Source organism: Harpia harpyja, chromosome 4, assembly GCF_026419915.1.
Source record: "Harpia harpyja isolate bHarHar1 chromosome 4, bHarHar1 primary haplotype, whole genome shotgun sequence".
Lineage (NCBI taxonomy): Eukaryota > Metazoa > Chordata > Aves > Accipitriformes > Accipitridae > Harpia > Harpia harpyja.
The window spans coordinates 59,881,812-59,909,244 of NC_068943.1; the positions used below are offsets into that span (position 1 = coordinate 59,881,812).

General features: G+C 41.4%; 1 protein-coding gene across 7 annotated transcripts; it reads right to left on the minus strand.

Moving 5' to 3' along the window:
- On the minus strand, positions 1-26,497 carry B3GNT2 (UDP-GlcNAc:betaGal beta-1,3-N-acetylglucosaminyltransferase 2). 7 transcript variants are annotated; one of them, XM_052784248.1, is made up of 2 exons: positions 26,386-26,497; positions 1-2,428 (listed from the first exon to the last, which is right to left on the minus strand). In XM_052784248.1, exon 2 carries the CDS (start codon positions 2,417-2,419, stop codon positions 1,226-1,228), a length of 1,194 nt encoding a protein of 397 aa, XP_052640208.1. In that variant the 5' UTR covers positions 2,420-2,428; positions 26,386-26,497; the 3' UTR covers positions 1-1,225. The 7 variants fall into 7 exon arrangements, with proteins under 7 accessions (XP_052640208.1, XP_052640203.1, XP_052640206.1 ...); XM_052784243.1 differs by lacking the exon at positions 26,386-26,497 and adding an exon at positions 23,241-23,472; XM_052784246.1 differs by lacking the exon at positions 26,386-26,497 and adding an exon at positions 22,818-22,884.
- Positions 26,498-27,433: the final 936 nt, after the last annotated feature.

The window sequence follows — 27,433 nt, forward strand, 5'->3', positions numbered from 1 at the left end:
TTCAAAAATAACAATTAGTTTTATTTAACATGTTACACATCTCACAGATTTAAAATATCATGCTCTATTTAAATATCTGAGTGACAACACTATACAAATAAAATGTTACACAAAATATATTTAAGAAAATGTTTTGGTCTTCAATCCGAACAATAAATAGACAGGCACTTCTACATATACAAAGGAAGCAATCACTATTTAGAATAACTCTTATAAGCAAGATGTGGAAATACAGAAGATCTGAGTTTCGAGAACATGTTTAACTCTACATGAGACATCATGCAACTTCGAAGTTTGTTTCAAAATTCAAAACTCTTAGGATCTGCACAATTCTAGATTTGCTACCACTTTATAGGAGGTCCAAACCATGCTTTCATAAGCAATGTGCAATTTCAGTTATTTGCATCAAGTCAAGCTACCTGAGCACATTTAGTGCCAAAACAGAAAACAAGGACTGACCAGAGTAGCTTTTCACATAAATAACATGAGCAATAAGTCAGCTTTACTGCACATCAGCTTGGGGCAGGGGGCAGACCTACCTGTATCTACTGTCCAGCCCCAAACAAAATCTGTTCTTCCTCTACCTTACATATTCAGCTCTTTTATGGGGTGTTTCAAACAGTATTATGCTTTTTTGTAAAAAAAAGCATCATCTAATAAAGGGTAAATCCTTCAGACACAAGCACGCTTTGCACAAAAGATCATAAGTAAAGGAGAAAATACTGTTCCAGGGTGCAAAAAGACTGAAAACTATAAATTAAAAAAATTCAATAGTTAAAGTCTCATAAGAGTGTTTCATACTTAAACTACATTCCTCCAATTTGTGAATTTTCAATTTACAGTGGTTTCCACACACCCACAAACAAACACTACTCAAGGAGAAATTGTCTTCCACCATCACAATTAATGAAAGATGCATTGTAGTAGGCAATCCCTGTTTCCAATACAACTAACCAGTCACTGACAGCTAGTTACATCCTTGAAGTTCTTTTTAAAATTAATTTAAGACAAATATTGAAACATAATGACCACCAGGACAGTGGAAAATTCAGGACGAAGTCTTCAAGCCATCTCCTCAAATTTTAGTATTATTCTCATTTTCAAAAGTACAGGAAAAAGTCTCCAGAGAAAATTAAACTATTAAACAGAGCTTCAATGGTCCACCAAGAAATTCAGACCCAAACTTGGAAAGTTATTTGGACTTAAGACACTTATGCACATTACTTTAACAATTTAAGTGTGGATCTTGCAAGCGTGTCCAAATCTTAATCATTTCTTGAGGTTTTCTACTATGTACTAACATTAAGTTTGTGTAGGAACATATGTTATTTCTGTATTTCTCTTCGATATCAAATGTTTTGAAGCCTTTGTGTTTTTCCGGAGCAAGCCCAAGCTTCTGAAGGCACATTCCAGTATAAACATCATCAATAGGGTAAAGGAGTACCTGGTCAGATGCATTATTCAGTCTTAATGCCAGATCACCGGAGTACAGAAACCCACCGCCTCCTGCGTATGGAGGATACGAACCTTCATAAACACTTTCTGGGATGTAGTACTTCAATTTTTTTTCTCTATGAGGTCCAGCATCTTTGATCACATCACCTATAAATAAGTCTTTGGCTTTGTCCTTTGATAAGCTCTTCAAGTAATCCAGGATCTGATGGGTATTCACAAAAACATCATCATCACCCTTAAAAATAAACTGGACATCTGCGCAACTGCTGCTGACCCACTTAAGAAACAGCACCTCTTTCAGAGTTAAATTGAAGAAAGTGTCTCTGTAGTTCCAGAGGAGAATGTCTTGGTGGGTTTCACTCTCAAATTTTATCATGTCTGAAAGATCAGGAAAATTATCCTCTGGTGGTGTCTGTCCAAGTAAGAAGACCCGTTTGACTGTCACATCCCCTGATTTTATTTCCTTGCCCCAGGATTCCCTAATTGCTTGCCTTCTATCAAAATGGGGTGTAAGTGACTTAATAGCCAGCAGCAGAAAAGGTTTATGTTTGCACTTGTTTGGCTGATCCATTAATAATGAATAATTTCTACATCTCAAATAAAGTAGAAAATCTTTGAATCTGTCTGGCAAGTTTGCAAAGTCACTAACCTCTGAAGGTACCCACGGGTCAGGGTCACAGGAACTGAGAACACTCGAGTTAGAAACTAAGTTCTCTTCCACAGTCATATTGGAAAGCAAGGTCAGAATAGGGTTGTACAGCAGTTCAAGCTTCTGTTGCTGTTTGTTCCAATAAGCTTTGTGAGGAGTGTATTTTCTCCAGAATTTGCTGCGTGGTATAATAACACGGCCTTTTGCATTCTTCTCTTGGCTGCCACTTTTTGAGACTTCCACAATCACATAAATAAAAATGTTTACCATCATCAGAATTCCCAGCAGCTTTAATCTCCTGCGTCCAACACTCATTTCTCATATCTGGAGAGAGAAAAAAAAAAAAGGACAGGTTTTCAGCCTTCTGCCTGTCAAGTTCTTGATCTCATAAAAACGCAAACTACTTTCAGATGAAGAATGTGCAAGTTAGCAGCCTAAAAACAGAGGTTACCTACACCCCCCAAAAAAGCAAAACTGATCTACCTCTAATACATGCACACCTACAGCTAGTAGGGGTTTGGTGTTTCATCAGCAAACAAGAAGCTGTTAAGAATGTAAAATTTCCATTTGGTACATAGGAATTTTACATAGCATTTCAGTGCGTCTAAATTAGCCAGCAGTTTTTGCTCCTCATTTAAGTCTCCTTGAAACACTTGACTGTATAATAATTAGAATCTGAGCCCTCAGCTTGGCAAAGGCAGGCAAAGAAACTTTTTTTTTCTGCTAGTAATGTGAGCTTAAGGGTATAGAATAAATTGCTATGCGATAAGGTCAGTTATTTTTAAATTAAGTTTCAAGCTTTTATACTTGCACTTTTATACCTTTCAACTACTAATAGGCAGAGCTGAATTTTAAAGCATACTATTAGTTTCTGTCCATTTCACTTGGTTGTTCCTTGGGAGAGAGGCTGACAAAACTGGCCAGCTGCATTGCTGGTATTCAGATCTCTGCAGACAGAAGAGAACATGCATTTTGATATTTTTTTCTATCCAACTGGTAAAGGAAATGAACGGCAGCAGAAAGTGAAAGTGTAATTATTCCTAGGAAGGAAAAAGAAACTGAAAAGAAATCAAAAAAGGAGAGGTTTCCCATATATGTAAGACTAGGAATAGTAAGTGTGCCTCTCCTTGTTGTAGCAAAGGTTATTCTGTGACCCATCTCCAGTTTTTACTGAGAGAGAAAATGGATCAACCCCTCTTTCCTCCACAGTTGTCAGAATGAAAGGTGCACAGTACAAGGAGCAACATGAAAACAGCATGTTCCTCTAAAGTAGTGCTTACCAAACTGTTCACTAGCCCAGGGGTATGTCAATGTACAAGCTACACAAAATTTAACAAGTCATTCTAAATCAGACTAGAAAATAACTCAGAATTAATAAGGAAGCTAGTAAGACTACATTTAAGTCTGATACAGAACTCATTGTTGAAGAGACTTTCATTTGCCAGGAGTATAAATGATTATTGGAAGACCAGAAAAACCTAATGAAATAAAGGATTCGTAATCACTGTTAAAAGCCCAGCTGTAAACAATGCCTCAGAGGTCCTGAAGTCACAGAGCAACAGCAGCCAGGAAGGTACACTTGAGAAGTACACCTTGTACTTGCTCTTCTTTTCATTTTATTTCCAGCCATCACTAGACACCTCAGCTAGTCTTACTCTTGGTCTCTTCTGGTTTGACCAGTCATACTTTCTTTTACTCCTCAGCAAGTTAAACACAAAATTTACTAAGAAAGCAGCAGGTAAATAATCAGTAATCTTTTTTTTTTTTTTTTTCCTCATTTGACTCCTGGATTCTCATTAAATCCAAAGCAGGGGGAGAGGGGAGTATTTTTGAATTTAAATAAAAAGCCACTCCTAGAAACAGACTGCTCAAAGTCCCTACTCTTCTTTCGTTTGACCTCACATACCATCTGCATATTTATCTTGTATATGCTCAGACCTGATCTACTTTATTTAATGGCCTGTTCTCAGTCAGCTATGAAGTTTGCTGTTCTAATTTTAAAGTAGGTTTCTTCTATACCTCAAAGACAAAAACATACTTGTGGTCAGTGCCATCATTTAAGCTAAACAGTGCTGTTAGAAAGCACTGGCTGGCCACACAGAGTTCAAAGAAACTTTATCTTCCTCTTTCAACTGCCACAGCAGCTTCCACTAAAAACTGATCATTATATACTATTTTTCTTCACTTCCCTTTCAGTACACACAAAAATACTGGAGAAGCAGCTGTCCTGTGTTTTGTACTATTCCATGCAGTTCAGCATGCACATCAGTGCTTATCTACCCTGTCCTCTATAGCACTTCTCACTAGAACAACAAATGACGTGGGATTTGACCTATGATCCCAGGACTCCCTAGACAACAGGGTCTAGCTAACAAACACAGGGCTGTCAAGAGCTCAGCCAGAGCCTGATTTTCCAGGATATGTAGCACCACACACAGCTCATCTGTCACAGCCCCCAGCTACTAAGCTGGGAGTATTCAACACCTCTGTAAGTCATCTGGATGCTTGACCTGAGACAGGGATCCTACACAGAAAAATCTCCATTTACTGTTAGACTTGGTAGAACTTTTAATCAGAAAAAGTACGAGTCTGGCAAGATGACAGTGGTTCCATCACATAAAGCACGGTAAATGCTATCAGTCCCACATGTAAATACTGCCAGTATAATTTTCAGTCTCCTTTTTAAAAAGCTATCCAATATTGGTAATAATATTTCTGAGAAAAGATAAGTTACAAGTGACATTCAATATAAAACTCTTATTTGTGTAAGACATGAACACCGCCCCCAATTTTGCATGAAAGCATTCTTCTCTTCTGTAATCAAAAGCTATTCTACGTGTGTTTTTATCAATTTGTTAAGAACATAACTCATTAAGAGTATCAAACCAACACTAAGGGCTACCAAGTAAAAAAGGGATAAAAAACTGCTTTGTTAAAGTGTCCTTTTCCTAAATTGGGCAAAGACAGGTTGTATTAAACACTCATTCATAGCGTTAGATCAAGGTTCCTGAACTTAAAGCAAATAGAAAACAATCAGACTTCAGAGAGACTATTTCTATAAACTGAAATAGAATCCTCAATTTTGCAATTAATATGTATTAGCTTTAACCACTACACTTGAAGACAGGAATTGATAAAAGGATGCCAGTTCAGCAATTTCACATCAAGTGAACTGGATTTATCACAAAGCACAGTATTACAACCCTCATCGCAACAGGGGGTTGTGCGGTGTGTGCTGCATTTGTAATGTTGTTGCTAGTAGGGGGTTGGGAGTTTTTTGAGGGTTTTTTGGTTTTTTTGTTTTGTTTTGTTTTTTCCAAGTGAACACCCACAGCCCATGTCTCAATGCAAAACTAATTTCTGCACCTGCTTTGCTGACACTGCAGTGATTGACCAAAGTGTCAGCATGATGGAGATTTTGTGCACTGGGCAGCTTGCTAAGGAGCGGCATCATAGAGTACAAGACAGTGCCCATTTCCTACTTACAGCTTAGCAACAGCCATCTGGACAGATCACAAGAACTTTCTCCTATTCCAGTAGTAGCTGCTTCTATCAGCATTAATATTACAAAAAATTCCCAGCTGCCTCCTTTTACTGCTGAGAATGGAAGATCTGTTAGGGAACCTAAAAAGAAACTAAAAGTGACCTGGTTCATACTTACATCTATCTGATGCATTTTTATACTAGTGTTGTTGAAGAACTGAGATGAGCAGTACAAAGCAATACTCTATTTGAAAAATTCCTCCTGCTTTAGGTGTTAAAAAAGAAAAGGCTAGAACACTTAGCTAGCTAGGATAAAACACAGAACGCAAGAGTAAACAGTGTGTATTGGTAAAGCAAGTCACAGCACACACAGAACCTCAGGAACAGAAAAACCTGCAGAAATTTATTCCAACTTCAGCAGGTAAGGTGAGGAGAGTTACCTACACTCAAAGGTGATCTGACACAGTTTTTCAACACCTGTTTTCAACTTCTCAGCTACACTGATACGAAGACCATTTTAGCAATCAGTTCAAGTTTGTACAAATCATCACATTTCCGCTTATGCAACTTGCAGCTGTACAGAGTAATGCATCAGTATCACTGCATACATAAAGTCCATTTGTTCAAAGCCTGTAGAAAACATCCATGTGGCTAGGGAAAAAAAGGGGTTAACATTAACTGCACTCTGAATAAACCAAGATTCTGCTACAGATACAGTATTTGGAAAGATTGATTCTGCAGAAATGGGCAGAAAAGAGGGAGGACTTGCCCTCTTCAACTCCACTCCACACTTACACTTAACTTCAGTCAAAACTAAGGTATTGATAGAAGGGACCAGATTTATGGAGCCACAAAAGCAGCACTGGGATCAAGAGATGGAGGGAAAATGCAAGCCAGCAGAACATGGGAAGAAAAACAGCTTCACGGTGGGACCAGGCAGCAATCAATAAAACAAGATGAGTCACAACAGAAGAAGAAAACAAGTATTACAAAGAAGCCATGAGCTACAAGAAAAGATTCCAAACGCCCAAAAAGCTTTAAGCCCAAATAACATTAATGCAAAATGGTGAGAAACTGTTCACAGAGTTTTTTTAAACAGTATTACTTTATGCTTTATCTCAAGAGTGAATGTATTCCCAATGCCTGTATGGAACCTATTCAGAAGCCTGGAAGAGTTGGTATGAAACAAGAATGAGAATCACAGAATCACTGTCCTGAGCTGGAAGGGACCCATAAGGATCATTGCGTCCAACTCGACTCAACGCAGGGCAACCTAAAAGTTAAACCATATATCCAAAAGCATTTTCCAAATACTGAGTATGCACACTCCATCCAGTTCCAGGAATTAATTATACAAGAGACACTCTTCTCTGCAGGCAAGAGTTTACATGAACAGGGACCATGATGCCCCCTGACAAAGGACAAGGGTTACATCCGGAGGAGGCCAAGCTCAAGGTCAAGACCATGACCAAGAACATCTAAGTCTACCAGCCCCTAACTTAGGGCACATACAATACATCAGTTTGAACTTCTCACATTGGAGTTAGGGTCCTGCAGAAGAATTCTGATTAGCCCTGTTACAGCACTTGATTTTCTGTAATGACTTCACAAAATTAATATGTGAAACATGTGTTGACAGTTTTTAACTTTTTTAAACTAATGCTACTAAGACGTTGCTATGCACAAAACCAAGCCCAAACCTCTACTGAGGTTTAGCTGTAGGAGACAAAAAGGCAAGAGGAAGAGGCAGATGTTGCAAAGAAGCAGCTAAAACACCAAAGTATATTTAGAAGTTCAGAAAAAGCAATCCTCTCCAGGGTAGAGACAACAAAACACAGTGGATTCAGATGGTGCACTAAGTAGTGCATCCTCTACAGCAAGATGTCAAAACAAACACACCTAGATTTGCAGTCACTGAGTGCAGCCTATAATCAATCCAAACAGGAATTCTAAAGACTTGGAACTTGCTTCAACATCCAGATTTTTGCAGATGCTGGACATCGCCCTGAACTATGAAGCAGTTTTTCTTTCCTACAGTTTTTAAGCAAGGCACTACTTCATTTGAGTTGGAGATGTTACCATAGATGGTAAACCCCTTCAAGGTAGGATAGGCAGGTGCTCTTTTGAAAATACCATCAAAACAAAGGAGGGCATTGATGAGAATGAAAGCAAGGGGCAAATGGATAAATTTTGAGTCAATCCTACCAATTCTACCAATGAAGCAATAAAAAAAACCTCTTTCCTAAAGCCAGACCAAGTTTGTATCTAACTTATTTCATTCTGCTTATATTCAACAAAACACCCACTAAGTGTTTAGAATACCAGAGGATTAACTGCTTGCTCACACATTAACTGAGATATCATAAGACAACTTCAGGAATGCCACTTCCCTAAATGAGTAGAACTTTCTTTTATTCCAGGTTTCTATTTAGCCACCTGAGTATCAAAGAACCATATATTCATACACCAAATATTGATCATATTTGTTGACTGTTATTGATGTTTAATTTAAGCTCCTAACCAGTGGAACCTCTTACTAAAATGCCCAATCGTTGTACATTAAAGCTTCTTCTGCAGCACTCTACATACTCAGTCTCTGTAGAGATGACTACTCATCCCAAGCTCCCCCTTGCAATGCAGTAAGAGTACACCTATAGCATAAAATTGAAGAACAAGCCTTCAAAAAGCAGCTGTTACCTCATGTGTCTCAATACTGACAGAAAAATCATCTTCCTTGCTCTTAAGTGTTGAAGATCATGATAAATTATGCAATCAGACAGATTGCTGGTGACTATTTAAAACTGTACACCTAAAAAAGTATTACTTGTTATTACAGGAGGGCTCCATCATTTCCTTTCAGATAAAGGGATAAATTTTATTAACACCACCACTGGGCACAATGCAATGCGACACTACTCAGCAAGGATCCTTAAAAGCAGTTTCAGGTCAGCAAGCAGGTTCACACAGCACAACCCTGAACAGTACAAGGGTGTTAGCTTGCATTCAAGAGGCAGCATAGCCTGTGGTAGCACAGTGACCCATGCTGCATTCCACTGCCCAGCACGGGCATACTCACAAACTCTTCCAGCAAGATGAGGAAAATGCAGTATTCCTGTTTATTACATAAAGAAGGAAAATTTCAGGGAGCAAAAGACAGGTAAGACAACAGCCTTTTCGAGGTTATAGTTCTATTTAAAAATAAATTTAAATAGTGTTTCTAGATGTACCAAACATCAATTTCTTCACTCCAAGACCAGTCCTTTGCTATTAAAACATTCTTCCTTTATGCTTTTACTTATGAATGATATTTATTGATCTCAAGTCTCCACATGAAAGCTCAATAGCAGTAAAAGTAAGCTGTGGCTACCAGTGACCAGTCTCAACAGCAGCGTGTCATGCAGATTTGCAGCTACGCAAACACCCAAAGCAGAACTCCCTTAGAACAGCTTGAATATTTAGCATTGACAATTAACAATTCCCTTGGGAAAGGAATGCCAGATAACATGATACAGACTACCTCAGGTGGTGTTCCTTCCCACACTGCATATACCTGCACAAGCATTCCTGCACCAGCAAAGTGCTCCACAGCAGATGCAGCCATAATAGCAAATCTGTACTTCAAGGCACTAAACGAAACCTAGGCATGCTCATGCAACCCCATAATGAAATAAAAACAATACGTTTAACCAGACTACCTGCCTCAACCCTTGCCTCTTGCAGCAGTTCCAGGCTGTGGATCCACAAGCAGCTGAACCAATCTAATCGCCTGACCCCTCCTTTTGATGGAGACCTTCTCCTCCTCCCTTTCTGACTCCAAGAACTCAGGCCCAATCCCTCCCTTGCAATGGCTCTGGTGCTCTGCCAGGCCTCTGTAAATCAGTTCACATCACTAACCCAGCAGAAAACTAACAATGACCAGAGATGCACACCAGATAAGCACCACAGCAGCTACAGTGAAAGCTCACAGCAGAGAGAAGGGGAGCAGACAGATCTCCCCTCTTCAGCAGGGATGACAACGCACCAGGAACTGAGCCTTGGTTCTGGATCCATAATCCCTTCCACCCTTTAACAAGAGGGTATCTAGCATCATAACAATGACAACATTATACATATACCTTGGCGCAAACAGTCATGTAACACCAGTCTTTGAACAAGTTGTGCAGATGCAAGGAAAACCATCTAACTTTTCCACCTCCTTCAAGTCTGACAGAAGCCATGACCTTTAACTGAAAATACTTGTATCTTCTACTGAGGACAGGAGTTATTCTGTATTTGCTATGTGGGCTGAGTAACCTAACTTGTCTACATTATTTGACTGCCAAACCCAAGCATTAAAAGTCTATTTACTCACTGGGGCTGACAAAAGATAAGATAATCCTTATTACCTGCAGGTATTACACCTACCGGTCTACTGGACTACAGGACTAAACTATCAGGAATTTGGCAAAACAAAGCTGTAATTCAGGTATCTAACAGATACTACCACCTTTCTATAACTGGGTCTATGGCAGACTTGGATCTCACCATGTAACTTCATTTTGAAGCCCGACCTCCCTTATAGCAGTTGTACATGCAGCACAACTTCTGGTAGCGCTAGCAATAGTGCACGCAATAGTGACACTACAGTTCTGAAGATAATTTTTAACATTATTATTATTATTAAACACATCACAAGCCATATGCAGTCCCTCTAACCTCCTGTGAGGTGCATCAGTTCTCCTAATACCTCAGTTCTGTTCAGTAAATCAAAAGAGATTCCTGGATTGAGCAACACAGTTTTAGAACGTGAAGATGTTAAAAGCCCCAGGCTGTTACAAAAAGTCTTTGCTATTTCCAGCTTTAAAGAACTTGAACACTCTATTTATTTTTCTAACTACACACAATCATATCTCTTTTTCCCCTCAGAACTTTACACAAGTCCACTTTTACACAATAGTAATTAAGAACATCCTCAGACCTGGCAAAAATTCAACAGATATCAGTATTCTGCTTCTGCAGAAGCATGTCACAGTGGTTACCACTGAATAACAGTCAATATTTTCTGTGTTCTTCAAACACCACAGACAGTTTGAAACAATGTTCCAGTTGGAGGAAAGTTACCAAGATAACAACACACTACACAAAGCATCAAAAAGTGCAATGAAATTCAGAGCAGTTAATGTTTGTTTTAACATTAGTTTTAATTAATTGCATATACCTGCTTTGAGCCATCTTTCAGCACATTGTTTAGTTTTGCGCAAAATTCTACTCTTCCAATACTTTAACACCAGTGCAACTTGGGCATGGAATTTCAAGATCCAAGTAATTAGCAAGACTGTGGAAGGATGTGCTTGTATTTTCCTAAAATGCAGCCCAAGGCATAAGGAACTATAAAGAGTCTGAATAAATGACTTCACATTCTGTTTCCCACTAGTTATCTTCAGCACATTTGCATGTTTTGTTCAATCCCCATGCCCCCAAAACAACCAAAAACCCAAAAGTAAAACCAGAAAAAACCCCACCAAAAAATGCTGCACCCCAAAACCTCCAATGGTACCCCCAAAGTGAGGCATTTCTCCAGTAATACTCCTCTGGCTTTCTGTAATAAGGTATTAGAGGGCCAGGAACCATATGTGAACCATGTTTAATTACTGTTATTGAACCTAATCTCACTTTGTCCAATCCCTCTTTGAACCCGTTTATATTTTCAACTTTTATAAATTCCACTGGTGACGAATTCCTCAATTTTTCACACAGCGAGAACTTGGAATTACTTGCTTTTCTATTACCACACAAGAGGGGAACCTTCGGAAAATACAACAGAACAAAAAAATTTCAGTGATTTTCTCTATGTACATTTGCCATACTAGCTATATAATGAACCTTCATCTGTCCTCTGTTCCTTCTCTGCCACACTAAGAAGTCCTAGTCATTTTATTTCTGGAACTATTTTGCACTTTTGACTAACCTTGTCTCCCCACCCCCCCACCCCACCCCTTCTATTAGATCATATTTGATATGGCAACACCAACAAAAAAAAGCATTTAGTACTTAAAGCTCACAAATAAGAATTTGTGGAAACTTTTTTAAAGGCATATATCAGTCGGGCTTGGTATAAGGCGCAAGCCAGATAGTATACTCAGTCTCACTAAACATAATAAGGAGAGAAAATTGCTTCCAAAATAACCACAAAATTTGAGAAAGAACTCTTTCCCACACACATCTCAGGGTATTTCCGTTAGCTTAGAAAGCTTTCTGATTTAAAACATCTATACATGTAACTGGTTGTCCAAGACCCTCATGGCAGGTGGATGATGCTGAGCTTTTGCCAGTTAATTTTTCAGGAAAGTCATCACTGTCTTGTGACCCATATGAAGTTGGATCTTCTCAATTCAGTTTCCAGCACCCACAAATTTTCACACTAAAATTATCACTAATCAACACTTATTTTGGCTGTCTGGTAAAAAGATCAACTGGACCTGAAGCCTCAGTGTTCCCAATGCTACACTTAACTAACCCAGTTACTCCCAGGCCATGCCCTACAATCTAAGGGAATAAAGCATAAACTGCATAGAATCATAGACAATTTAATCAGTTTTGTGCTACACTTTAAAAGTTACTTTGCTTATCTTATCCATGCCATAACTCCTTTCCCAGATGGATTCTGCCCCTCTCTTCTGAGATGGACTGATGAAATTAAGTAGTAAAATCCTCATAAACGTTAAAATCAATCTGAAACTGCCAGTGTGAAAGAGGATTGTTAAGACTGTTGCCAGTGTTCCAATAATACAAGTATTTTTGTGGTCATCTGCTCAATTCACCCTTTGCCTTAAAAGGTACTGCTTCCTTCTTACACACCATTTTCCACTCCACCTAATCCATGCACTCAGCCACTTCACAAAGTGGCTTTACAGTAGCTACGATAATAAATCTGGGCCCTCGTCAGCTCTACTACTGGTTTATCTCATAGGTTACAAACTCAACACTTTTCAAGTCTGAAACTGGTACAGAAGGACTGAAGCTTCTCACATGAAAGAAAATCTCCAAACCCCAAGCATTAGAATTACCCTAGGCATAGTGACAAAGCTCTCCACTGTCCCTCCTTTTCAGATAGCCCATTTGTTAGCCCTATTCCTACAGAAGAGTTTTCAAATATACTCTTGTTCTTGCTTTGAAATAATGCCTCTCAGCTTCACTGGTTGTTTTCAGAGAGTTCTACATTGCCTCCACCCCCAATTACAACAAAAACTTCTGCAGCAGCAGCAATACTGGAGCTACCTACAGACTTCAGGAAATAACTGCACCGTTCATTCTCAATTCATTTGGCACATCACATTTGCAGTCACAGGGATAAGAGCTTAGACCCAGCTTCTAAAAATATGCTGAATAAACATATGTCTGCACACAGATGGGTGAAAAACCCTAGCTTCCAACTGAAATGGTGTTAAAAAAAGGACAAGACGTAAACTGTTGCAACTTCCCTAGACAGAAAACTTCTCACTCCATGTGGCATTTAACTCAATATCCTATAGGAACTCTTTATTTTTTTCTTTAGTGGTTAATACACTTAAAGACAAGCTGATCTAATGAACATGTACTATTCAATCCAATGGTAATTAAGTGGCTTGAATAAAAACCTTTAAAATGTTGCAATGTAGTACTCACAAGGCCCATTGTTTTAATCATCAAAATGAGGCCCACAAACTATTTTCAACAACCTGAATTTTTGCCAGCAGCCAAGGAAAAACTATGGTGAAAACGAAAGAATTTATTTCTAAACTTTGACTGACTTTATCAAGCACTACAGCAATAGTCCATATCCGAACAGCTCCCTTCTCATTCATTCTTATAGCAGCCACCATATTCTGAAGGTGACGTTCCAAGAAGCCTATTTGGATTACGTTTCCTATGGTGGATTTAATGCAGCAATTAAGGAATAGCCTCAAACAGCATGTAAGGTGGAAACCAACATCACCATTGCATTTACTACTTCATAAATAAAAATTATTTTACAAAAACATCTCATGAAGGTTATTACACAACATACGAATATTAGAAATGCAAGAGAACATAACTTCATGCTTTATGAATTTTAAATGCAGTGGTACATAAAATACATGGCATTTTCTCTAAATACGATCTAGAATTTTAACTCACTGCACAGTTTTGTGAACAACTGCTGCCTTACAGAATAGAAGTCACTATTTTAACTACAGAACAGATAAATATTTTTCTCCACACAAGCTGATAGTGCCTGTTATCTGGCACCATGTAAATACACAAAATGGCTTTATTATGTTAGTTATACCACCTCATTTGTTTCCTATGATCCATAGGACAACTTCCAAATATTCTAGGCAGCTGCTTCCAAAAAACCCATGCAATTACTATAGAAGGAAAGCACAAAGATGATAAAGTCATCGTGCACCCCACACGAGCTACAATTCTGAAGCGAAAGAACAACGCAAGACTCCACTCGCAGCCTCCCAAACCTCATCCAAGTCACAACCACAACCAAGTAGACAGAACATGTTCCAACAAGCTTTATCTACAGCATAAGCCAGATTTGACCACACTCCATCACTGGGTCTTACCAAGACTCCAAATTGCATGGATTAAGAGTCAGTCTTCATTAGGTAAGAACATCGTCCTACGAACTTGTCAGGAGACAATCACATTATCATTGAAGCCAACTCCTCTAGGCACAATGCAGACAGACCCTGCAGCTATCTGAAGGGTTCTGTGAGCACTACAAACATTTAAATTTCTCAGACTACTACTACCTGATGTCAGCAGGTTTATCCTCTGCAGAGTCTTCCTTCTCAAAGCAATCAGATAATGCACAACGTTTAAAGGCATTGCTCAAAGCAGTTATGTCAAGATGAAATGCAAGAAGTTAACTTAGAAGCTGCTACAAAAAGGTGGGGAAATCCCTGGTACATTAAAGTTTGTAAAAGCATAATTAGAATCCAAAACTCCCTACCCCTAATAGCCTACTTGACTGCCGTCCTGAGACTACTGACGTCAGCTTCCAACTGTGGTATTAAGACTGAATAGTCCTTTCATTTGCTGCTGAATGGTAAGTTCTGAATACCAGAATCCCAAAATCTTCAGAGTAAGTTATACTACTGCTATGTTTCCTGTCACCATTTTGACTAATTCCAGGTGCTTCCCTCCCTCTAGCTCCTCAAACAGGAAAGAGAAGTTACCAGAATGTCACCTTTGCAGGTACACTATTTAAAATAACATCTATAAACCAAAAATTTTGTTGACTCTATATTGCTGCTTAGAAACATTGCAGCAACAACCACAAAGTTTGCATCAAGTTATCTTTACAAAGTAATTCAGGACAATAAAAACTTATTTTTAACTTAATTAAAAACAGTTTATGCGAAACTTCTGCCTGACAGAATACTTAGATGGAAGAGATACCACCAGATATCCACTATCTCAAACTGAACACTTCTAACCCTGAATCAAACTGATAGCCACAAAACCTTCAACTGGAGAGTGATCTACTTTTTCATCCATTTCTAATTAGAAAGTCAGCTACCAGTAAATCACTCAGATCATCCCAACCCCGTCTACATTTTAAGTTATTACAGATGTCTCTCACAAAAGGTCTGGCTTTAATTAAGAAGGTATTTAAATATTGTATACCTATTGAATTTAATACAAGTTAGGCCTAAATATTTTTTTTTTCCTGTTAAAATTAAATCTTTGGATTAGCTGAAAGAATGTTCAGTTCATATTTGAATTGTTTCAAGTATTCCTACAGAAGATCAAGGTATATGCAAGAAAAGCCCTCTGGTCATTATAAAAAGTTTTCTGTAAACTCAGTGCCAGGTTTAATGTATATTCCAATTTTTCTACTGGTATAAACTACTTGAGTTTGGTCAAGATTTTCTACAGGGATAAAAAAAAGCAAGAGAGCTCCACATGTACACCACACTTACATAAGGCAATTTAAACCATGGCAGTGTCCCCATAAATTAGTACATTGTGCTAACATTACCATTCTATACTGGCATACCTGCAGCCACACTAAACATCTATGAAGGTGTTCCTAACTGCACGTGAAAAAAAAAATTGAGATAGAAAGTTTGGTTTCTTTGTTTAAGACTAAAAAGGGTTTGGATCATTGGTTTCAGTTTTTTTAGTAATTGAGATTTCACACTGACAAGCGAGGGTAAGATCTCAACTTGCTATGAAAACTACTGTTAAAAGTTTAATACCTCAGTATCTGAGGGCCCACAGTAGTGAAAGTGACCTGTTTTTCCCAATCCAGTATACAAAAAAAAATTAAAAAAAAAAAACCAAAACATTTTAAGGTCAGTTCAAGCTGTAGAATTATGACATTGTGCGATTTGTTGGGAATAACCCAGAGCTGCCAGCTTCTGATTTACGAACTTCAGTTTTTACGTACCTTTGAGAAGGCTTCAGCTTCAACAAATAGTAAATTATAAAGACTCAAGAGAAGAGGTTTAACTGAGTGGCAGAGAAATATTTCTTGGAAGAAAATTAATTGTCATTCATCACAAAGATTACAAGTCAGGGCGTATAGTTCCATGGCAGTTTAAAACAGTTTCAGTCATGGCTGACACATTCCTGTAATTTATTCCTTCCCCTATAAACTGCACAGTCCCATCCCACCTTTGCACGGATTTGACTGTGGTGAGTCAATTCAAGGAGCTAAAGAGGACAATAAAGAACCTAGCAATAAAGCAGCAATTAGTTTTCAGATGGCTCACGTCACTAGATTTGCTTGCCACTGTGCTGCACAAACACCAGTAACAGTGCAGGAGAAGGAAGACTCACAAAGCCAAGACCACAGCAGATCCCATTTTCAATCAGCTTAAGCTTTCACATACCAGCACATTGCTGCTGCAGCCTGACACCACCAATCTTATTCCCACCTTCATCCACAGAGATCCCACAGGCAGGGCCAGACAAGCACCAGCACTGGTCCACCAGAAGCAGCTAGCCTTTAGGCAACCTCAACCGTAACAAGAAATACCCTGGGGTTTGAATTTCTCTAAAACTTTTTGTAATCAAGTCAGTTGGTTAGCTATTGAACTAGCGAAACCCATTTCTGCTACTCCCAGTGTGGTCTGTGTGAGTGTTATCTTCCTGTAATTACTAGAAAGCTAAGGAAGTGGATAATGAACTACCTTCCTCCCAGATATTTAGCATGTGGATCAATGCTAGTTCTGGTAATAAAGAATGAAGAAAGGGTAACACATTGAAAGCATCAGTTGGGTTTGCAACGGACATTTAAAAAGTCCGCTGGAGAGGCAGTCTTACTTCTTACTTTTATGCTGTGTTTGAAATAAAAAAGGCAATTTAGTATGCCTACTCAAGATGCAGATAAACATAATTTCCACAAACAAGACAATTCACGTCCTCCTGGCATCTCTTCCAGCTTTATCTTAAAGCCAATAATTACTACTGCCTTAACCATATTCCAACCACCTTTATGTCTGCATAGAGAGCATTCATTATTTAGTAAACTAACAAAACTGTCCTTTAAGCACCATACTTCAAGTCATCACAATTTTACCTCTACTTTGACTTCTTCCCATGTTAGACTGTCAGACATAAGCCACACTACTAAAAACTGTGTTTCAAAAGCAAGGATGCTATAACTTGGTATGTCTGATGAGGTTACTGACCCCGATGACCATTGCCCTTTTGGGTTAAAAATAAACAGACACTGGTTTTCAATTTTATTTCCACAAGTTGCTACCTTTGCAGCCAGTGGCTAGGTGATGGGATACACAGCTGGGACGGTAATCTTCCCAGCCATCTCAAGTCATGTTTCCCTGCAGGTGCTATGCAGTTACTCAATCAAAAGTCCATTCAAACCAAATACTATGAATATTCAGGTCAGAATTCTGGGATCTGCCTCTGAATTTACAGTACTGAACTAATAAATGTTTAAGAATGCAAAACCTACATTTTAAAATGCAAACACATGAAAAGACTTTCACCTTTAATTAGTTTTGGTTTCAAATGTAATTAACAAGAACAGGAAAAAAATTTCATCTTTCTGAAGATTTCATTTAAAGTTCAGAAAAATCAGTGGAGTTGTAAGTAGGGAAGTTCATTTTCCTCCTTCAAACTTGTGAAACCTAAGATACAGATCTCATTCCAGCCTATCAGGTTTAAGGAAAAGGGAACAATTTCTCCAGCAGTTTTAGGCAGCTTAAGATGCATATAAGTACCAGGAGGATTTTATAAAAGATCTTTAAGCAGGTTAGGCAGCTAACTCCCATTTTCATTAATGGCAGATAAGCACCTAACCCGATTAGAGACTTCTAAATCCAAGTAGGAACTTCTGTACCTGCTACCTGCACACCAATTTGAAGTATCCCCTACGTTAGAGTGGTTTGAGTAATCAACTTTAAGCTGTTTTGCATGTCTTTTAATTGTTTTTCTTTAAAAGCAAATCAACAATAAGTTTGCAGTAACATTCTCCATCCCAAAGACAGCCTTCCATTACCATTTTCTAACATTCAAATATCAGATTAAAAAATATCACTGCTCAAGTAAGATGAAACAGCACTAAATTCAGGGTACAGTCTAACATTCAGCTGCACCACTCCTTAAACTGAATTAAAAAAATCCCACCCTTCCCCAGTCCATGAATTCCCATATATGCGTAGCTCACTCTATGACATTACATATAACCCCAAAGACAAGCAAACAGAAAGGCTATTTCTCAACCCACTTTGTTCCTCAATTCAGTTCAAAACACAGCTGCACAAACAGCTACGCCAGCACAACAGACTCCGGGCGCAGACAGGAGCGCTGCTTTAGCCGCTATGCCTCAAAACTGCACCAGCCTACAGAAGGATGCTATCAGCAGGAAACCTGGTGCAGGCTGAATGGCAGGTGTCTGTGGCAGGAAGCCGAGCATCCCACATGCACGCACTCCTTGGTGGGGCACATAAACTTTCAATACCACACTGCTACTGTAAATTTGATACAAATATGCATATCCTCTGGTGGTTCATAATCCATTGAGCTACTGCGAATTAACCTTTTTATAGAAAAATAATAAAATTAGTCATCCACCAAGAAAAAAAGACTTCTTGCTCATTTGATTCAGATAGTTGACTTACAAATTAAGTGATTAGTCAATTCTCTCCCAGAGTAACTCTTTTGTGAGCTTAAGATGAAGCAGCTGCTAGATTTCAGAAGTTATTTACAAAGATGAACAAAACTAGTTCCAAATTAAATGCTTTTCAACTCCTACTATTGTATTTCTAACAAACAACAAGGCTTTCTTAACCAACTGCTGATGAAATTGTTTCATCAAGTCTCCCTTTAAAAATCTCAGCACCACACCCATCACACACCGGGATTCTTTTCCTTATTTAAATGCTAATTGCTTCTCATGAGACATCAATTCAATCATTCTTTTGCACAGTTCATCACAAAACATTTTAATGATCCAGTCTTTTCAGTGGGTTTTACACGATCTGGAGACTTGAGGAGGTTTATGTACTCATCTTTTAAATCCTAAAAGGCCTAATGAAATCAGTGAAAAAGATGGAAGTGCAGGATCAAGCCCAAGATACCTGGCAATTCTTCCTATGTAAGAAGCACAATGCACCTGAACAGATTCGAGATATTTATTCCCCAACTTTCAGTTAGTGACTTGTTCATTCTGTACTAAAATAAGGGGAAGAGCCTGTATTTCAATATATCATCATCATCATCTTTCCTGGTTATTTTTTGCTGGTTTTTAAACACATAAGGATTGTGCAATGCAACTGTGAAGTAGTAGCAGACCAATAAAAACACCTAAATATGTATTTGTGAGGTCAGAACATGGCATAACAGGGAGATTACATTGGTAATTTTTGTTAACTGCACTCACAGGCACAAATTCTTCTCTAAACCATGTGAAGCACTTGTCTGAACACACCCTACAACGTACAAGAAACATCAAGTACTAATCCCATGATTTCTCATGCACACAACCACAACCACCTTCTTCCTAAACTAATTGTTAACACTTTGGTTAAAAGTGTTATTTTACAAACAACCATTAGGGCTTAAAATTGGGTATACCTGAAAAAGATTTTAAAAGTTTAAATTTGAAAAGGAAATGGATGCCTACTTGCTTCAAAATTACTTATGTACTTCTACTGTATAGTAATAGAAAATAAATAGACATACTAGGAAAAAAATCCCAAACTGACAACCTATGAAAAGGACAAAGACGGTTTCAAGCTTTTGGAAGGTGATCAATCCTAACGGCCTTCCAGAAACATTAACATGAAAACCAGACAAGTTAAAAGGCTGATTATTAAAATAATATACATCTTTTTTCTATATTCTGTTTTCTACAAAAACACACCAATCAAACTAAAAATTATACAGTTTAAGAAGCTTTAAGTGTGTGACAAACCTACAAGAAACCTACCAGGTTCTACTATTTAGGGTGCAAATGCTTCAACTGATAAAGAAGAAATCAATGGGATTTTTACAGCAGGAAACACAACCAAATCCAGTAAAATAGAGAGATCTGGAACATCAATGCTTGATGCATTTCTGACAGAGCTGCTCAGTCACTTTCCATCAAAACCCACAAGTCTGACAGCACACAGAAAAAGCCCATCAAGTAACCAGCTTTGTGAAGTTTCACAAGCTGTCTGAAGTAAAGATTTTACAAGATAATTTGACACATATTTGTCAAAAAGTCATCTGCTGAAAAAGAACAAGTTACCAAATAAGTTAGCTGAGGATTTTAATTGATACTGTTCAATACTTTGCCTCTCCTTTAGTTAATTTGGAGAAATGTGGCTACATAGATTTCAGTCAAGTATGCACGTCAATGACAAGCCATTCCTGCTTCTTGACTGTTGTGATAATGACAATATTGGCTGTGGTAGGAGACATATGACTACGTCTTATGTTTCAACATGATCAGCACTGACATAGACTGTCTTTTATCATCACCATTTGTTCTCCTTCAAGTGGTTTCACACAGCCAACAGGAAAAATCACTATCAGAGCTAGTCCCAGTACAAAAATAGCTGCACCAGGTGGCAGTAAAATGACAACTGCTGAGGGTCTTCGCATTGACAAGTCATGATGGAGGAGTACTCCTCTGAAAGGCTTCATTCTCCAAGGAGTCTGATGGGTCGGCAAGAAGATAAAGATTCAAATCCTGCATTTTTTCCGTCCATATACACTGTAACTTATTCATGCAGACAATTGCATTTGTCAGCATAGAAGACAAAACCACTTTATCCAGTTCTCATTTTTCATCAAAGCCTTTCTGAGCACTACTTTTATACTGATCTCCTCAGCAGCATCTTCATTACCCAGAAGTATTGAAAAAATTTAGGAGGAGCTTACAGGCAAGAATAATAAAATGTGACCACCAGTGACATTGTATTCATTAGGAACAATCCCTAGGGAGATTAGTGAGCTGTATCTATTATGAGACAGAGCATTGGACGGCTAGCTAGCACTCCCAGTCATCTAATGCATGACCTTCAAAACAAGTCCCTTCAGCAGTGTTACCTTGCTGCTGTACCTCATTTTCCTCCATTTCCCTCATCTATTTATAGTACATGGGGAAAAGAAACAAGCAAAAATCCAAGCAAAACCAGTCTATAGATGACAAAATTACTTAAAAAAAATTCTAATTTTTGATGACTTTATGCAGTGTCTGTAGCTTCCTTATAGCCGTACAACAGTACTGCACAACATCTCAGGTAGAAAGCCACACATTCAAAGCAAGGAGCAAAATCAGGGTTTCCTTTAAGCTAAAAGATTTTGATTCTAACTGATAGCATTATATTTTTAAGTATACGACAAACGTTCTGTATTTTAACTCATCTCCACTGCAATATTGTTTTTTAGACAGTCTATTCTCTTTTTCAAGTTGTTCACAGCCCTAGAAAAAAATATTAGAAATTACATCTGCTGAACAAGAAAAGCTGATTCTCCGTTTTGTTTCCTTCACACATTTGGTAATGATTCGGAGCTAATTCAACTCCCCCGGTGGTATCAACAGGCATTAGGCTGGGTCACTAAGGTGACAAGGTAGCCACTGCCAGCAGCCAGTTCCTCGGCTTGTCATCTGAACAAAGTGCCAACTGTACCACTCACCGGAGTGTCATCTGCTCCCCTCACCCCACCCACATACACACCCCTCCATGACAGCCTGAAAATATGATGCAGAAGCGGAACTGCAAGAACATGAAACCGTTGTAAGCAACTTTGAAAGAGAACTAAATTCGAGGCTGTCTCACTTTAAGACAGGGGAGGAATAATTAACCAGAAATTTCCTCAAAGGAGAACGCTATAATCATGTTTCCTCAACAACTTGCAGATTATATATTTAGCATGTAATTTTATGCATACATCCTTCCACATCCAGATTAAACTCTTTTATGCCCAAACCCACTTTCTGTGTCCAAAATAATTTAAAAAAACACACACAAACCAACAAAAAAACAGGGGGAAAAAACCCAACTGAACCAAGTAAACTCTTAATTTGCATAGTTAAAACTAAACATTAGTGTTTAATAATCAACTCCAACAGCACTGAGCATTTTAGGTAGTTGGACTAAAGGGTTACTCAAGTAACTTTCACCATAAATTTTTGCAGGATGACTAATGAATTGTGAGCCCCAGTTTGGCCACAATCACTGCGAATAACAAATAACCTGAAGTCCCCTCCTGACAGGGTACAGTATGTCTCAGGAAGTTTGAATGACTAAAAAGCATCATCTCGTGAAGAAGCACATACATTCAGGCCAAGTCTAGCAAAAATATAATTTTCACCCTTTCAGGTTCACCAAAGTCTATACTTCAGAGCCACCACCTCAGCACTATACTGTAACAGCAAAATCCTAACGCTGCGCAGATACTAATAATTAACCTACTCGGTTAAAGGCTGCTAATTAGCGGACCCCACGAGCCGTGCGAGTCTTCCAGCTCTACCACCACCCCCGAAGAAAATCTGACGGGCGCTACCGTGCCCGCGTCCTCCCCTCTGCTTCTCTCCTCCAGCCAAGGAGAGGATTGCAGCAACACCCAGCACTGCAGCAACCCTACGTCTTAGGTTTTCTCTGGTAAAAGCTCACGGTTTCAGCACCAACTCCTCCTCCCCACGTTAAAAAAAAAAAATAAAAAGCGAAGACGACAAACATACGGTCATCTAACTCGGCTGAGCCGGCCTAAGTTTCATCCATGCCAACACATTGCGCCTCTGCCTCGCTCTCACCGAGTTTGTTGCAACATGTGCCGGCTGCCGATGCTCCTGTGCGCCAGGATAGATATTTCGCATCCGCGTGGTTTAACCCCACCCTTTCCACCGCCTGTCACCTCCCCCATCGGGAGGGGGGAAAAAAAAAAAAATTAAAAAAAAAAGCACGCAAAATTCCAAATAAATATATACATCTCCGACCGCTCGCACCGCCCCCCGCCCTCCGACCGCCAGCTTGTAACTGTCAGTACACAAATAAGCTAGGGGCTACGAGGAAGAAAACCCTCACGATCTAGAAAACGAGAGGAGGTAACAATTAAGTTAAAAAAATTATTTATTTTTTTCCCCGCCCCTCCTCAGCCCTTTTCGCAGCGCCGACGCCCCCCGGCCCGAGGAGGCTGCGCTGGCGGGGTCGGCAGCCGAGCCCCCTCACGCACGTACCTTGCCAGGCTGCCGCGGGTCTCCGCCGGGGTTCTTCCTGCCGCCGCCTCCACATCCACCATGCTTTTGTCCGGCCGCGGGCTGCCTCTACGCGGTGGGGGTCTCTCCCCCCCACCCCCGGCGCCGGCCTGCCGCCCTACCGCGGCCCCAGCGGCCGGCGGGGCTCCATGCCGCCGCCGCCGCGCTCCGCCAGCCTCCGCAGCGGGCGGAGGCTCCGTACCTGAGGGCGATGCCGGGGAGTCCCGTCCCGTCCCGTCGCCTACCCCGCGGGACGGCGCTCGCAGCCGCCGCCGCCGCTCTCTCCTCAGGGCCGGCCGCGCCGCACCCCGGCGGAGGTGCGACCCCGCGGCGGCCCGAGCGGGGCTGGGAGCGAGAGGAAAAGGGATGCGGGGCGAGGGAAGAAAAACAGCCCCAAATGAAGTGCTCCGGGCTCCGGCAGCCGGGGGGCGAGGCGGGCCGGCCGTTGGAGGGGGCGGGAAGCGCCTCACTTGTTGCCCTGTGGCAGAGCCGCGCGCGCGCCTTCCCGCTCGTCACGCGCGCCACCCCGCACGAGCGAGCGAGCGAGCGAGCGCGCGCGCGCGCACACACCGCCCGCCGCCTACCCGCCCAGGCGCCGCCGCGCACGAGCGCGGCTCGCACCACGCGCTGCAGGCAGAGTTGGAGGGGGTGGAGGGGGGGGGGGCGGGCCGGGCGACGAGGCACTGAGCGCGGCACTCCCGCTTAAGCCCCGCCTCTGTCCGGCCGGCGGCGCAGCGGATTGGCGGGGCCGCGCGGCGTGGGGCCGGGCGGGGCACGTGGGACGTGGGCGGGGGAGGAGGGGGGCTGCCTGCGCGCCCTCTGGCCCCGGTCGTCCCCGCGGTTGCCGGACTGTTGTGTCCCTGAGGAGACGGGCGAGCGGGCGGAGGGGGGAGGCCGGGCACTGCCACCTCGCCGGCTCCTTCCCTAGCAGGACACAGTCTCCCCACCACCCCCCCGCCACCCCACGGCTTGGGGCACTGTGCTTCGCCACCCTGCCCCACGGGGCTGCCCATCTCCACATCCGGACCCCGCCGCCATGGCGGCTGCCCGCAGCCCCACCTCCCATCCGCCATGCGCTCCCTCGACGCTTCACCCCCTTCCTGAGGCAAAACACCCCGAGAAGGGGTAATTGGTGTCTCCCAGGTGTCCGCAAACACCCACAGCTTGCTACAAAACATATCAGCGCTGACGATTAGCACAGGAGGGAGGTGTCACCCGGGAGCTCCCCCCCAAGAGGAAGGCACCTGGTTTGGGGGCCATTTCCACAGGGAGGCAGCAGCAGTTGACCCGGCAGAAAGGCACACACCGACACATTTATGTCTGCCAGCTTCATTGGCAGGAGAAGGTGAGGTGGCACCTCCTTCCCTCCCTCCTGCAATAATAAAAACACGTTTTCTGAGGTAAATGCCTTCTAGTTTTACAGGCTGGTGGCCTCACAGTCACAGGGGCAGCTGGTTGCGGCTACAAAACATCTTTATGACAATGTGCATTCCTTTGTTTTTTTTCCACGTGGCATCAAGCAAAAGAAGAAAAACCCCAGCCATGCTGAAAAATGCTGTTCCACATCACTTATTAAAAATGTTTCTCCTTTTTAAGCAAGGTAATTGCAACTGGCTCAGCTTTATGTGGTAGTCCGCAAAGCTTTTGTTACTGAGTCCAGGAGGGAGAAGAAAAGGACTGGTTTAGGCTGTCAATGCTTCCCTTAGTAAGTTTCTGAAAGTTTCAGATTTTGGACATTTGCCCTGCAGAGCCGATACTAATCAGGCATGACTCACTCATTAGTAACCCTCTTTTTTTTTTGTTGCTTGCTTACTTGCTAAATTGATGAGACTACAAATCCTGGCCAAACATCCCTATTGAAACAAACTAGAGAAATCTCTGAGACTCAGGATGCTTACTGAAATAAAACATAAATATGAGTGCTGTTACAGCAAGGAGTACAGTCTTCAGTCTCATTGTGGCCAGATCAATAGCAACCGGCAGACAGATTTACAGTTCCTATGGACTGTGAACCTCACAGCTTTTTGCCCTATACAGGAAGAAAAGGAACACGTCATTTGTTTCTATTTTTAGCACCTACATTCTCAGTCCAATATAAGGAGAGGCCCAACCACAGCAATTATCTCAATGTCACCTGGCACAGTCATTTAAAAACTGTTTTCACTGCCAAGGGAGAGGTAAGCATGTCCCCACGATCCACAAAAATACGCGTTTATGCACTTCCATTTTACAGCACTCATTTTTGCCAAGATTCAGTAGCTGATGTGCACAGCCATAAACACTACTGGTTTGGTAAACAGCATGAGTATCCACAGCACGTACTGAGCTCCCCATACTCTGGGTCATTAAATATTGGAGCCCAGAGAAAACCTGCAGTGAGTCTCCTGGAGCTCTCCAAAGCATCATTCGGGAGTCCGGAAGGAACGTCCCCATCCATGATGCATTGGGAGGGACACTGCATATTTCATTCCTCTTGAAATATTTATATACGTGCTTCACGTTTGAGTAAAGCTGTCCTTTTCATCAAAGTAGAAAGATTACAGCACAGGGAGGAATTACCCTAAATCGGCAAGCATCTTTGTCCATTAAGTAACACAAGGCTCGAAAGGAGAATTAAGCGTCTGGCAGCCAGGATCTTGGCTCCACTGCACAGGAGATTTCATAACAATATGTTTTGAGATCAATTAAAAAAAAAGGAAAACAAAAATCAGCTAGAATAGCGTGTCACATAACACTGGGTGCTAAGGAGCCTGGAAAAACACATTAAAGCTGAAAAGTTTGGATGATGGTGAAATGGTCTGCTGTCTTTGGGGAAAGACGTTTCTCCCTCCTCCTGGTCCCACACCCACGGCCGTGCTGCTCCTCTGTAATCGCACAGACTCAGCTGGTCACGGGGCTGCATTGTGAAACCTTGAGGGGGGGGAGGTGTTTTAATCCAAATATATTCCCTGATCCAATTGGCAGCCAAGCCTCAAAAATTAGCTGAAAGGGGGAAAATACCTAGACCCAACATTGCCACTGAGCAAAACGTATTTTCAAACCACTGCCTAACTGCAATGCCCCCGCTGTGCTCAGTGCAGCTACACCCTAAAAACCACAGTGAGGAGTAAGGCAGGAGCTCACTTACCAGCCCCGCTCCCCCCGAGTGCAGGCAGCTCGACCTTCCCTGAATCCGTGCACCACGTCGGGCAAAGTGTTAAGCCTGGGGAGGTTTCCTGCCTGATGCTGCCAGTTAACAGGTGCCAGTAGGAGTAACAGTGAGCGTAGCACTGTCCTGGGGCAGGGGCTTCAGGGCTTCGGTGTGCCTCAGCCTGCTACAATGGTACGAAAACTGCTCCAGCTCTAAACTCAAATCTCCTCTGTCAATCGTCAGGTTTAATAAAGTCTCAGTAGCACAAAATACTCCCATGAAGCAACTCTCCCCCCAGCCTGCCATGACATCCTCCTCTCAGGCTTCACTCCAAAGCAGCCTCCTTCCCTCCCGCCCCATGCAGTCTCATTGGGCCCAGGACCACCCCCCCGTACATCCCTGTCCCCAATGGGGTTTACGGGACGGGGCGAGCATGCTAGCTAACACAGGCTAACCAACTCCTTTGCAAAGCGAGATAGTGGGGAAGCCCACGTTGAAGACAGCCCACCTTATTTAAACCAGCCTCCTTTCTATACCTCTCTCTGCCTGCAGTGGCTACCGTGGCATAATGCTAAGCCCACGCCAGCACCCCATCTTGTTTAGAAGCACCTCGGTCACTCTCAGATTGATAGGTATTTTATTTTATTTTTATCTCTTCCTCCCTTTTCAGCAGGTCCTGTTGCTTACAGCCACAGACAGGAGGAAACAACACTGTCAAGCAAGGATGCAAATCCACCTGATGCCCCGCCATCCTGTGTCATGACCTGATACAACCTTATACATTAATTAACAGGAACTGGTTCCTAACAGTACCCAGACATGCTGTTCCCAAGCTTTCATTGTTGTTGTTGATGTTGTTGCTTTGACAGGGCCTGCTGGGAAAGAGGATTTGGTATCCAGCTGTTGAGACAGGTAGTGGGGTGCCAGATTAAAAGGAGTAACCTCATAAAAATACACTTTTTAAAGCACTGACAATGGAGCAGACACTAATTACATCTGCCAGTGTGACTTTCAGTGAGTACGGTCCCTGGGCCACCTCCAGCAT

Bases quoted from the DNA above. Each gene is read 5' to 3' on its own strand.
- B3GNT2 (XM_052784248.1), bottom strand. From the start codon at position 2,419: ATGAGTGTTGGACGCAGGAGATTAAAGCTGCTGGGAATTCTGATGATG.